Raw genomic sequence first — 14,069 nt, 5'->3', positions numbered from 1 at the left:
TTGCAAGCGCCCGTCTGCCGCATCTAAACCTCCCTTGTAAAAGTGGATTTGCAAATTGCCGTGAAAGTGCTTTCACACTTCACATCACAGGGGGGATGCCATGCAAACTTGTTTTGTCTCCGATGGTTTGACCTGACAAAACTTGATCTTTTGATTTCTTTTTGGATTTAGACTTACAGAAAGCAAACCTGTGCTCAATTTGAGTAGGCCCTGAAAACAAGGCCTGGTGTTGATACTCGAGCTGTCATTGCCTGCCCCTGCATTGCTTCTCAGCCTCTTAGGGCTATTAAATCAAATTGTAACTCCTTTATTTACACAGGTACGAGTAAAGAAACACGCTGTGGCCAGGGGGCGAGTTAACGTTGAGTTCAGGGAAACAGGTTAGTGGGTCAGACTCCAGGAGGCTGTGCGTGAGTGTGTGTGTGTGTGTGTGTGTGCGTGTACACACTGTATTTAGGTTACTCACATGACTACAGCCAAACGTATCGGTACTGTAGAGTTTGCCAAAGATGAGCTCATTAGTGACTCTCTGGAAGACATTGAGAAGTGTGTTGTGTGTTTCACAAATGAATACCATGGATTTCTATTAACCCAATTTAAACTGTCTCCTGTCGTGAGCAGTTTTCATTTCTGTGGCATTCTCCCTCAATATTGTTCTCATTTAGAAAATTGGTAAATACTTGATGAGTCTGATCAAATAATGAGTTAAAATGAGTATGCTTTGAAGTCTTAAAGTACTATATTGAGAACAGATTATTGGCGGACGTGAATGCATCCAGAATGAACAAGAATGTGCCATAATTACCATATGTCTGGTGGTCAACAAGAGGCCATTTTTGGTCGGTCAGTCAGGGGTGAGCACTTTACTTTATACCTGTGCACGAGACATCTTCATGGCAGTTTTACAACACAAATCACATGGATTTCAATGAAAAATACAGGGTAACCCTTTATTTGACAGGTCCCTAATTATGAACTACATATGACAACTACAATACACACCCTGAAGGTTTCAGCCCTAATCTTAACCGTAACCTTTGTCCATTCATGTTACAGTCAGTGTTGGGCAAGTTACTTTCAAAATGTAATATACTACATATTACTAGTTACTTTCATTTGAAAGTAATAAGTTATTTTACAATATTACTTTCTGTGTAGAGTAACTCATTACTTATTACACTACTTTTGCATTACTTTCACCAAAATAACAGCAGCAGCAGAATGACATTGCCCCCCCGGAACATCCCGAAAAATAATTTCAACCGCCTTGAAGTCAGTGTAAACAATCCAAAATTCTAAATGTTATTCTTTTCCTTTCTTATTGTCATCTATAGTGGTTATTTGCATAAAAACACACAGTTTGATTAGGAAATGATTGTATCTTTTTGAAATATGTGCTTTGATTGAATCAAATGTAACTCAATTTGTAACTTGAGTTACTTGACAAAGTAACCGGTATAATATTACTGAAATCCTATAAGTAATAAGTTATATTACTGAGTTACTGCTAAAAGTAATATATTACACGTAATATATTACACGTAATTACACGTATTACACGTATTACACGTAATATATAAGTAATATATTACACGTAATATGTTACTTTTGCAATGAGTTACCCCCAGCACTGGTTACAGTAGTCGGTATGGTCCTAAAATACCCCTAGACACGAGTTTAACTGAGAGGCTGAAAACCGACATGGTAACAAAATGCTGAAGTTGGTGCAGGAGTGTGAGCGCTCCCTCACACCAGCAGCTGTCTCTGGAAGTGACTCTCATCCCAAGCAGGCAGATGAACCACCAATGAATCATCCCAAAGGCTTCCAATCTCAGCGCTGCTCTAGTCTCCTATGGCTGCTGGCTGCATGTATCATCAAATCCAAGCTATTTGCAGGCAGGCGAAAAAATGCAGCTGGTGTCCCGCTGGACCTATTCTGCCGCATCATTTCATTCGTGGCCATTTGGCATCGGACGAGCTCTTCACACAGCCAGCTCAGTCCTTGTCATTTTCTTTTATCTCCTCTTTTCCCTCTTCGCTCGGCCCCAGAGAGGAAGCGGCTCTCTTCTTGGTGGCCAGACAGCAAATACGGAGGGTGGACTCGGCCGTGCGTTCCAGAATGTCACATCGGAGTGAGACGCAGACGGAGCTGAGACAGCCGCTCTCAAATCAACCGGCCTGTCTTCGGCACAGCTGGACTGGCAACCAGCAGGAAGTGAGGGGATCAAGACAGGAGAGTTTTTGGGCCCCGTCGCAGACTCACAGGGGCCACTTTCAAGTGTGGAGGACGTTCACACGGTGTGGACAGCATTTCCCTCGGATGGCTTTGTGGTTTGTGACGGTAACTGTGGTGACCCGTCTTTTTCCTGAATACCCAAAGCATGAAAGACAGCCTGCAAACTGGGATCAACGCTAGCATTTTGTCTGGTCTTCAAGTTTGGCACTGACAAGAGTTCTGCAGCTGTGTGTGTGCAGCTGTCATGTGATGCATTTAGTATACATGTTTACAGTATACACATTTAGTATACATATTTACAGTATACACATTTACAGTATACACATTTAGTATACATATTTACAGTATACACATTTACAGTATACACATTTAGTATACACATTTACAGTATACACATTTAGCATACACATTTACAGTATACACATTTACAGTATACACATTTAGTATACACATTTACAGTATACACATTTAGCATACACATTTACAGTATTTGTGAATCATGCATGTAGACTGTGTTTAAGTAAGTGCTGCAGTTTTGCGCAACTCAATTCACTCCAGTTTCAACTCAAAAGTCCGCTCCGTGATGAAATGTCAGAGAGAAGTTCTTTGTCTGTTTCTTTGTTTCTTTGTTCCTTCTAAATGTGTTTGTCTGCCCGTCCAACAGACACTCTCAGACAGTTGACAGTTTTCAGGGAAGTATTCAGTTATTTACATATACAGTTAAAACTGTATGCCACAGAAAAGTAAACCGTAACTTTAGCCACATCAACTTTGACACATTTGGTTTTGATTAGGCATTTAGTGAAGGAAGTTTCGAAATTGGGTTTTGGTGAGCAAGTGGGCACAAATAGCATCAATGCTTTTGCAATAGAGTAGCAGGAATGAGTCCAGAAGACCTAGCACTTCCAGCTCATAGGAGGAAAAGGCAATGGGATTTTTGTATGTTTCAGTTAAATGCATGAAAGTTCACGTGATGGGCTGGTTTGCCAGGCTATGAAATAAGGTCTGTGGTTAACAAAAGTTTATGAAACAGCGAAGTTTGTGTTCAGCAAGATAATCTCCACAAATGAGGACCACTTTTATGAGTTTTGAAGCGTAAATGCATTTTTTTAAATGTGCTTTTCAGAAAACGCTTCAAAAGTCATAAAAGTGGTCCTCATTTTAACCACAGGCCTTATTTGAGGCATTTAACTGAAATCGCCATACAAAAATCCCATTGCGTTTTACACCTACGAACCAGGAAGTGCAAGGACTTCTGGGTAAGCCTACAAAACCCGGTGCTAAGATTCCAATACCAGTACTATGATGACTGTGAAGGCAGAGGTGTTATCCACAAGCCATTAAATCTACACAAGTCATATTATGAATGTGGACAGTCATTGTGTCAACCTTAATGAACACTCCCTATTCTTTTTATTTTTGGGTGTGCCCCACATTTATTCCCCCGAGAAGCATTCCAAGCACAGCGGCTGGAGCAAATACATGGAATGCTGTGAGGCTGATCCTATCGGAATTCCTTGGTCTTTTGTTCCATTGACCCAGATGGGCCTGTGCAGGTCCTTATGAACAGGCTCTACCTACGCAGCCTGTCAGAGAGAGACTGGCTACAGGGCAAATGGATGAACAGATAGGGAGTCTGAGGTGGACAGATACAAATATGTAGTGTTACGTTCGCTTAGATTGTTATCACTAATAATAAATGCAGTAAGATGTTTGCAAAAATTCGAACTTAATGCAAATTAAATAAATAAACTAAAGCCCCTGTAGAATGTTTCCCTCAATGCATCATTCTCAAATTAATTTTGATAGCATGTTATAATGGCTGTAGCAAACTCAGACCATGGCAGTGAAAATTGGTTTATTCTGTCTTTCTATGCTTATTCTGTCTTTTTGGAAGGAAAATAGGTAGCTGGCACTGCTGTCCAAACATGGCCACCGACCTCTTTTCCTTCCAAAAAGACTGATTATGTGCATTTTGGATTAATATTTCATAGTGTGGTGACTACCCAAAGTACAACATGTATTTTGGCGCGGTGATATGTGTGTTTTGGCAGATTTTTAACAGCTGTACCATTAGCCTCCATGCTATGGCGATACTAATAGACTTCACGACTGTAGCTCACTGTAAACTGTGCGGACAGTGCCGGTAAGGCATGGTGTATCTTGGTTATGTGGGGGGGATCTGGCAAATGAGCTAAACCCCCGGAAAAGTGGTGTATCCATTTAAGGACTCATTCCTGCGCTACTCTATTACTGTTTCACTGGCCCTCTCCTAGATGACCCAGGTGTCTCACTCACACAGAGGTTTGACCTCTCCTAGATGACCCAGGTGTCTCACTCACACAGAGCATTGATCTCTCCTAGATGACCCAGGTGTCTCACTCACACAGAGGTTTGACCTCTCCTAGATGACCCAGGTGTCTCACTCACACAGAGGTTTGACCTCTCCTAGATGACCCAGGTGTCTCACTCACACAGAGGTTTGACCTCTCCTAGATGACCCAGGTGTCTCACTCACACAGAGCTTTGACCTCTCCTAGATGACCCAGGTGTCTCACTCACACAGAGCTTTGACCTCTCCTAGATGACCCAGGTGTCTCACTCACACAGAGCGTTGACCTCTTCTAGATGACCCAGGTGTCTCACTCACACAGAGCTTTGGCCTCTCCTAGATGACCCAGGTGTCTCACTCACACAGAGCTTTGATCTCTCCTAGATGACCCAGGTGTGTCGCTCACACAGAGGTTTGACCTCTCCTAGATGACCCAGGTGTCTCACTCACACAGAGCATTGACCTCTCCTAGATGACCCAGGTGTCTCACTCACACAGAGCTTTGACCTCTCCTAGATGACCCAGGTGTCTCACTCACACAGAGGTTTGACCTCTCCTAGATGACCCAGGTGTCTCACTCACACAGAGCATTGATCGCTCCTAGATGACCCAGGTGTCTCACTCACAGAGGTTTGATCTCTCCTAGATGACCCAGGTGTCTCACTCACACAGAGGTTTGATCTCTCCTAGATGAACCAGGTGTCTCACTCACACAGAGCTTTGGCCTCTCCTAGATGACCCAGGTGTCTCACTCACACAGAGCATTGATCGCTCCTAGATGACCCAGGTGTCTCACTCACACAGAGCATTGGCCTCTCCTAGATGACCCAGGTGTCTCACTCACACAGAGCTTTGGCCTCTCCTAGATGACCCAGGTGTCTCACTCACACAGAGCTTTGACCTCTCCTAGATGACCCAGGTGTCTCACTCACACAGAGCATTGGTCGCTCCTAGATGACCCAGGTGTCTCACTCACACAGAGCATTGGTCGCTCCTAGATGACCGAGGTGTCTCACTCACACAGAGCATTGATCGCTCCTAGATGACCCAGGTGTCTCACTCACACAGAGCTTTGACCTCTCCTAGATGACCCAGGTGTCTCACTCACACAGAGGTTTGACTTCTCCTAGATGACCCAGGTGTCTCACTCACACAGAGGTTTGACTTCTCCTAGATGACCCAGGTGTCTCACTCACACAGAGCTTTGACTTCTCCTAGATGACCCAGGTGTCTCACTCACACAGAGGTTTGACCTCTCCTAGATGACCCAGGTGTCTCACTCACACAGAGGGTTGACCTCTCCTAGATGACCCAGGTGTCTCACTCACACAGAGGTTTGACCTCTCCTAGATGACCCAGGTGTCTCACTCACCCAGAGGTTTGACCTCTCCTAGATGACCCAGGTGTCTCACTCACACAGAGGTTTGACCTCTCCTAGATGACCCAGGTGTCTCACTCACCCAGAGGTTTGACCTCTCCTAGATGACCCAGGTGTCTCACTCACACAGAGGTTTGACCTCTCCTAGAAGACCCAGGTGTCTCACTCACACAGAGGTTTGACCTCTCCTAGATGACCCAGGTGTCTCACTCACACAGAGGTTTGACCTCTCCTAGATGACCCAGGTGTCTCACTCACACAGAGGTTTGACCTCTCCTAGATGACCCAGGTGTCTCACTCACCCAGAGGTTTGACCTCTCCTAGATGACCCAGGTGTCTCACTCACACAGAGTATTGATCTCTCCTAGATGACCCAGGTGTCTCACTCACACAGAGGTTTGACCTCTCCTAGATGACCCAGGTGTCTCACTCACACAGAGGTTTGACCTCTCCTAGAAGACCCAGGTGTCTCACTCACACAGAGGTTTGACCTCTCCTAGATGACCCAGGTGTCTCACTCACCCAGAGGTTTGACCTCTCCTAGATGACCCAGGTGTCTCACTAACACAGAGGTTTGACCTCTCCTAGAAGACCCAGGTGTCTCACTCACACAGAGGTTTGACCTCTCCTAGATGACCCAGGTGTCTCACTCACACAGAGGTTTGACCTCTCCTAGATGACCCAGGTGTCTCACTCACACAGAGGTTTGACCTCTCCTAGATGACCCAGGTGTCTCACTCATACAGAGGTTTGACCTCTCCTAGATGACCCAGGTGGCTCACTCACACAGAGCATTGATCTCTCCTAGATGACCCAGGTGTCTCACTCACACAGAGCATTGATCTCTCCTAGATGACCCAGGTGTCTCACTCACACAGAGCGTTGACCTCTCCTAGATGACCCAGGTGTCTCACTCACACAGAGCATTGATCTCTCCTAGATGACCCAGGTGTCTCACTCACACAGAGCTTTGACCTCTCCTAGATGACCCAGGTGTCTCACTCACACAGAGGTTTGACCTCTCCTAGATGACCCAGGTGTCTCACTCACACAGAGCTTTGACCTCTCCTAGATGACCCAGGTGTCTCACTCACACAGAGGTTTGACCTCTCCTAGATGACCCAGGTGTCTCACTCATACAGAGCTTTGACCTCTCCTAGATGACCCAGGTGTCTCACTCACACAGAGGTTTGACCTTGGACTCGTTCCCTTCTTCTCCTTTTCCCATCTCTTGTGTGGATCTTCCCTCTCAGCTTGTAGAGTATGGAACATGCTGGTATGTTGGTATGGTGAAGGGTCTGCTCTCTGATGAAGGATTTCCTTTGGGAGGACGAGACATTGCTCCTTATATCTTCAAAGGCTCAGCTTTTGTTCATACCAGTTTTCACAGTCGGACATTGTCTATCATCCAGAATACCAATATCTCTCACACAGTGTTCAGCGCTGAAAATCAAACCCACATTGCAACCTTAATCATATAGTTTCTGTTCCCACTTTGAACTATTGATTTGTGGTCCTTTTTCCATCGTATTGAGCCAGCAAAACTGACAAGAACTTTGCAATGTCAAAATTATGCAACGTCCGTGACACACCGTGCAAATGGTGATTCTGACTTACGACTCCAGACTTCCTTGCAAATTTTGGAATGAGACAACAAACATCAAAAACAAACATAAATAAGAACATCCAGCCCAGATTGTTATAAACTTCCTCTCTTCATTGACTGAGAGTTTGAGAAGACAAACAATGTCAAACTCGTAGGGCACTCAGAGAGCGCAGACCTCTGCCAAGGCCAATGACTTGTTCGTGAGTCAGATCGGGATCCACTCCAGAAGGTAATGGGTTCTTCCTTTTGGCCCATGCTACACCCTTCATGCTACACCCTTCATGCTACACCCTTCATGCTACACCCTTCATGCTACACCCTTCATGCTACACCCTTCATGCTACACCCTTCATGCTACACCCTTCATGCTACACCCTTCCACCAAGTTTCACTCAAATTGGCCCAGTGGTTTTTCCGTAATCTTGCTGACAAACAACGAAAACATAACCACCTTTGCGGAGGTATAACAAATCATGCATAAAGTGAATATCAGTCATGAATAAACATACCTTGGATAAACTATATATCAATATTTAGTTGATTGCAAAATGAATGTCTGACATAGGCCCAGTTTACACGACAACGCTCCCTGCATAAAAGAGCAAGCTTTTGTTGTGTTTGGGCCTTATGTTTCCATGACAACGGCGTTATTGGGGAATGAAAACACAAAAAAAGTGAAACCAGGTTCCAGAGTGGAATTCTTTGATAACTAGGCATCTTGCGCGCTCGATTCCTAGGCTCGCCCGCTACGTGGGCTCGCCGAGCTGGCCCTGTAGCTCGCATACGCAGCTCGGCCACTGCGCGGCCTCGCCTTACCTATTGGCGCCCTATTGGCGCCCGCTCTCTCTCTCCCTCAGTCTCTCCCTCTCCTCTCTCTCCCTCTCCCTCCTCTCTCTCTCCCTCTCCCTTAGTCTCTCTCAGCGGAGTGTTTTGTCTGCTTGTTTTACGTACACCACACCGCGCTGTAGAAGGAAGCGTTTGTACGCAGCCGAGTGGTGTAATTTTGTGGTGTTGAGTTGCACAGTTATTGCGCAGTTGTACAGCGCCACCTAACTGGCCTGGCATGCGTACTACAGCGTTTTCAATGACTTTGGTGGATCCGTCTGAATGGGGATCGTTATCACAACGCTGTTGTATAGACGGTTTCAACTTGACAAACATAAACACTCTAAATTTCCCCTAGCTAGGAAATAAGCTAGGTTTCAAACTGTTCCCTAACAACACAATTCCGTGAAAACGGTCTATAAACGCGTGACATATGCAGAGAGTGCTGTCATGACGGGGGCCATAGACACAAGCGAGAGTTTGAGGAACTCGGTGAACTCAGTTGTAACAGCTCACAGCGAGGTGACTCCTGACCCTGAAGGTCACCCAAAAACCTCCAGCCATCATCAGCTCACCTGCTGCTCTCGCCTCCGCAAACAAAGGTTGAAGGTCGAAGAGATGGAATGTGAAGGATTAGATGAGATGTCTGTATAGAACTTTAAAAGCTTACAAAATGAGGCGAGAGACCTGCGGCTTACCTCCATCTCTAAAAAGCATGTTAACGGAGAGGCTGAGTGTAGAAATTGAATCAAAAGCTTTGGATGAAGAGAGCCGTGCATGGTTGCTATTGGAGGTGCCCTCTGACCCTCTTAAGTTTTTAAGGGGCTATTCCAGCAGCCCAGGGCTCGACCCAGACAGCTTGGCTATAGCTGGTTAAGTTCAGCGAGCAGGGGGGGTCATAGTGAAAGACGACTCACTGAAGAAGATAGCAGACCTAGTAAAAATGAGCTGTCAAATACTTGGGTGCGTGGGAGATTTTAAAACATTTTTTTATATGTAAAACAATCCCTCTACCTACATTTAAGCACAAAAGGAAGACATAATGTGTTGACACATGCTTCTGTGGGTGGATGTGTTTGTGCTGTCCTGGCTGCCTGTGTCTGGTTCACTCCTGTTGCGTTCCACGCACACATGGAAATCCTCTCTCTGTGACTCGGAGAGGAGCTGCTACAAGGATCAGACAGCATCCAAGGAAGATTCAATGCACCCCAGTTTAGACAGACAGTCTGACTCATCCTCCAACCTCCCTTTCCCAGCACAGGCATTTGTTTGCTGATACTAGATGAGTTTTGTTGCATGCCTTGGCTTTGGCACATGGAAAATGTTGGACTATTATTGTAGTAAAGACTTTTTTTTTTAATCCATTGCTTGATATATTATTCACTTTTTTCTTTTTGCCAAGATTCCTAGTGTTTGTAACCTTTAGCATTAGCATTGTATTATTATGGCATTAACATAATAACCTGTAGACCTATGTTATATATTGTTATAGTTGTGCACTTACATTATCCCCAAATGTTTCCAAAAATGCTCAAACCCAGAGAAGTCCGTAATTTTATTCAAGGACAGAGAGCGTGTCAGGTGAGTCGCTAGCCTCGACGCGAGACTCAAGAGTCTCGACTTAGCAACCCCAAATGATTCAGCCCCCCCAAGCCATTGAGCTATATTTAGAATCAGGAGAGCATATAGCATTTCACTTAGACCAAAACTGTAGCTGAATCGCTTGGTTTGACCAAGTAAAACTATTTTTATGAGAATTTTACGAAATGTAGATGGAAAAATGAACGGCGGATGAAATCCCTTGGTTCGTATGCTGAACTCGAAATAGGGTGTGACTTTGGCACTCAAGTTGTGCAGAAAAGGAGAGTAACAAGTGATACCATTCCTGGATGTTATATTTTTTTTGTAAGTAGAAATGCACAAATACAACACAAAAAGACAGGTCCATGATAGTAAAAACTGAACATGATGTAATGCCCCCACCCCTCTCTCTCTCTCTCTCTCTCTCTCTCTCTCTCTGTCTCCTAGCTGCTGACTGGGACCCTGGACGGGAAGTTGAGCGTGTTTGAGCCCAGTGGTGGAGTCGGTCCCTCTCAGGACAGCAGCGTCCCCAGCATGGCTGCGTCATTACAGCAAGCTGGAGCAGAGACATGCAGGTTTCATTAAGTTGGTTCCCCTGGCTAGGATTTCACTGTGAACGGACATTTTAAGATGTTTTCGTCTGTTTGTTTGTTTGTTTGTTTTGGGCCGTATTACGGGTGCAAAATTGAGTTCCAGTAGTACAAACTGAAGGCAACTTTATAGAAATCAATAGAGCAAAAACAAAATGTTAATGGAATACAACGCCTAATTGCTTTACAAATCTAACAAAATGTTTTATTGTCATTTGTGCTTCAAATTAGCCGGACATTTTACCCTTTGTTTAGTATAACCTTCCTCACTATTTGGATCTCTGGGGGATCTGGGTCAGACGTTCCTACAGACACAATTGGCCGTGTCTGCGGGTGGGAAGCCGGTGGGGTATGAGTCCTGGTCGCTGCACTAGCGCCTCCTCTGGCCTGTTCGGGTGGAGGGGAACTTGGGGGAATAGCGTGATCCTCCGACGCGCTCCGTCCTGCCGGTGAAACTCCTCACTGTCAGGTGAAAAGAAGGAGCTAGCAACTGCACATGTAACGGAGGAAGCATGTGCTAGTCTACAACTCTCCCCAGTTCGGCAGAGTGGGTGGAGCAACAACGGGTGAATTGGCCAAGTACAATTGAGGAGAAAATTGGAGAAAAAAACGTGATCTTTTTTTTATATATATATTTTGATCTCTTGGTTGTATTCCACTGGAGGCTCTACTCTCAACATGTTACCATACTGCTTAGTACATGCACATGTAATTCTCTAACTATGCTCACCAGCACATGTTGGCCGTAGCCGCACAACACACACAGGGCCTATGACATCACCACAGAGGGCCTATGACATCAGCCGGGCGCAGCCTCTGGCAGCCAGAGGCACAGATGCTACTACTGTTTGTACTGACACACCCAGACACTGCACTCAGCTGCACTGTTGTTGTTCCCTCTCCCAATGACAACACAATGTCAGTTTGATTGTACTACAATAGAACAGTTCTCTGACACTGTAAAAAGTTGAACTTTTGTCAACTGACTTGCATCATGAGATACTGTATAAATAAATCAGCCCAACCTCTTGAGAAGTAGTACAAAATGAAATAACCTGGAGTGAATATGCCAATTGTCAAAATTGCGTGCAGTGTACACGCTGGCCGCGACCACCAGAGGCAGTCCTTAAAAACCCCTCCAGTCAGTTTTTCCTGCCTGTATAACCGTTAGTGTTCTATGAAAATGTACATGAGCACATGCGTTTTACAGCTAGCTAATGCTAGCTATTAACTGTATACTGTACTGTATTATCTGTCTATCATACGTCAGTCGTCAGACCACTATAATGTCTCACGTCATCACCCATTTTTACCAAGAGCTTATTTTTAGGAGTTTGAACACAAAGTAAGGGGCCCTTTACACGAGGACAGTTTCTGGAAGAAACGACACAATAGCGTTTCCTTCACCCCTTTTCCTTCACACCTTCTCCCTATTTACATGAGCGCTGTTGGATTTTTAAAACGCCGTAATGTACATGCCAGGTCGCTAGGTGGCAGTGTGATCACCTTATTCTTTGCCCATACAAGGACGCTTCTGCATGACGTCATTTCGTAATCGTCTTTCCGGTTTTAAACACGGAAGTAGAGTACGCCTACCGCAGTCATTTAGACTTGCCAAAAAGCTGGTTTCAAGCTAAAAAAAAAAAAAAAAAAACTGTTTTAAACTTTTAATATTTGTCGGGTGAGAACGTAACATATACTGTATGTGACCAGTTTATCAGAATAACGCCTATTGGAAATCTTTAACGAGCAGCGAGGACCGGGAGCGCTGACTGTGATCTGTCAAACCCTACTGTAGTTAGGCTACTGGCAGTGAGAAAACACTGTCGACGTGCTTTTGTAACTAACGTTAAATGCCGACCGGGTACAGCCATCGGCTCCTCGCAGGTCGTCATGTTTGGACCGCCTAACTCCCTAGACAACTTTGCCACTAGCCTTGGCCCTTTGATCTCCAACAACCGACCCGTGGTCAAAAACCTTGCTGTGTTGTTTGACTCTTCCTTTAAATTTGTCAAACAGATAAATTCGGTTGTAAAAACCAGCTTCTTCCAGCTAAGGCGGTTAGCCAAGGTCAAGGCCTATTTATCTCCTCAAGACCTTGAGAAAGTCGTTCATGCCTTTATTACTTCCAGACTTGACTACTGTAACTCCTTGTATGTAGGCCTGGACCAGTCCTCACTTCAGCGACTGCAGGTAGTCCAAAATGCAGCCGCTCGGCTCCTAACTGGGAAAAGAAAGCGCGACCACATTACGCCTGTGTTGGCCGAGCTTCATTGGCTCCCGGTCCGCTTTAGGATCACTTTTAAGATTTTGCTAATTGTTTTTAAGGTTCTAAATGGACTGGCCCCATCTTATCTAGCGGATCTCATCCACATCCATACTCCATCCAGAGCACTGAGGTCGACAAAATAGATGCTCTTAGATGTGCCGAGATCAAGGAGAAAAAACAGAGGCGACCGAGCGTTCGCTGTGGCTGCCCCTAGTCTGTGGAACAGCTTACCTGTCCACATACGGACTGCCGAGTCCCTAGAGTCCTTTAAGTCGCTACTAAAGACTCACCTCTACTCCGTGGCTTTCAACTCGAGCTGAGCTGTCACTTCGACTCCATTCTACTGTGTTTTTGTGCCCATTGCTTTACTGTTTCTTAAGTGTTTCTTATATGTATATATTTTGTATTTGCTTACATGTTAAGCACTTTGGTCAACTGTGGTTGTTTTAAATGTGCTATATAAATAAACTTTGCCTTGCCTTGCAGCAGTAACGTTATGAAACATGTAACTGAAGTTGGCCGCAGTGTAGCTTAATTCTGAATGTTGCCAAACTTCATTCATACTGACGTTTTATTTTGAAAATGGTTGCCAACTCGCGCACGGCTATGGCGTAATCGCGTGTGTCGCGTGTGCAGGCACGTCAGAGTCTCTGAAATGAGCCGTCTCAAAGCGATTACATGGAGCGATCAGCGGGGAGCGTAACGAAGAATTTCACTCTGGAGGGTGGTTTCAAAATGTGTCGTTTCCTAAGCGCGAATTCGCCGTCGCCGTCTAAAAGGGAGGCACTAACGATACAATAATTCCCCGTCACCATAGGAAACCGTCCTCGTGTAAACTGCCCCTAAGGCTATTTGTCACCAAATACAGTGTGGCTCATCAACAGACCAGGTCATGACTCAGCGACACATGAGATATCTTAAAATTGACCATATAGACTGGTGGGGGGCTTGAACCTATAGTAGGGCACCTCAGAGGGGTCCATGCGCACCCCCCTTATTTTTCTAGTCTGGATTTTTAGCATCCATAGGACCTCTAAAATAAAGATTTCAATGATCCCAAGAAAAAAACCTGTCCAAAATGTGTTTTTTTCAATGTTTTATTACCCCTATGACACCCGCAGGATTGCCGGCAGAAACGCCGGTGAGACTGTCTTTCAGAGACTGTGGCGCGCTCACATTTTTGGGACGGTTTTTAACCCCGACCCAAACCCAAACCCGGCCTAACCCCGACAAAGTGACTTTACTTGCCTAA

At 45.1% G+C, this 14,069-nt stretch overlaps 1 protein-coding gene across 1 annotated transcript in view; it reads left to right on the top strand.

Annotated features, from left to right (window-relative positions):
* Positions 1 to 10,543, top strand: part of wdr27 (WD repeat domain 27) — a gene marked incomplete at both ends in the record, with an annotated part of 92,856 nt that extends 82,313 nt beyond the window's left edge. Inside the window, one exon of the mRNA XM_083658302.1 lies at positions 10,406 to 10,543. Coding sequence (XP_083514428.1) covers positions 10,406 to 10,543 — 138 coding nt within the window. The remainder of the gene's footprint in view (positions 1 to 10,405) is intronic.
* Positions 10,544 to 14,069: the final 3,526 nt, after the last annotated feature.

This window comes from Poromitra crassiceps (assembly GCF_964638095.1).
Source record: "Poromitra crassiceps genome assembly, chromosome: 22".
Taxonomy (NCBI): domain Eukaryota; kingdom Metazoa; phylum Chordata; class Actinopteri; order Beryciformes; family Melamphaidae; genus Poromitra; species Poromitra crassiceps.
The sequence above is the reverse complement of the archived record's forward strand: the minus strand, read 5'-3'. Positions and strand labels throughout refer to the sequence as shown.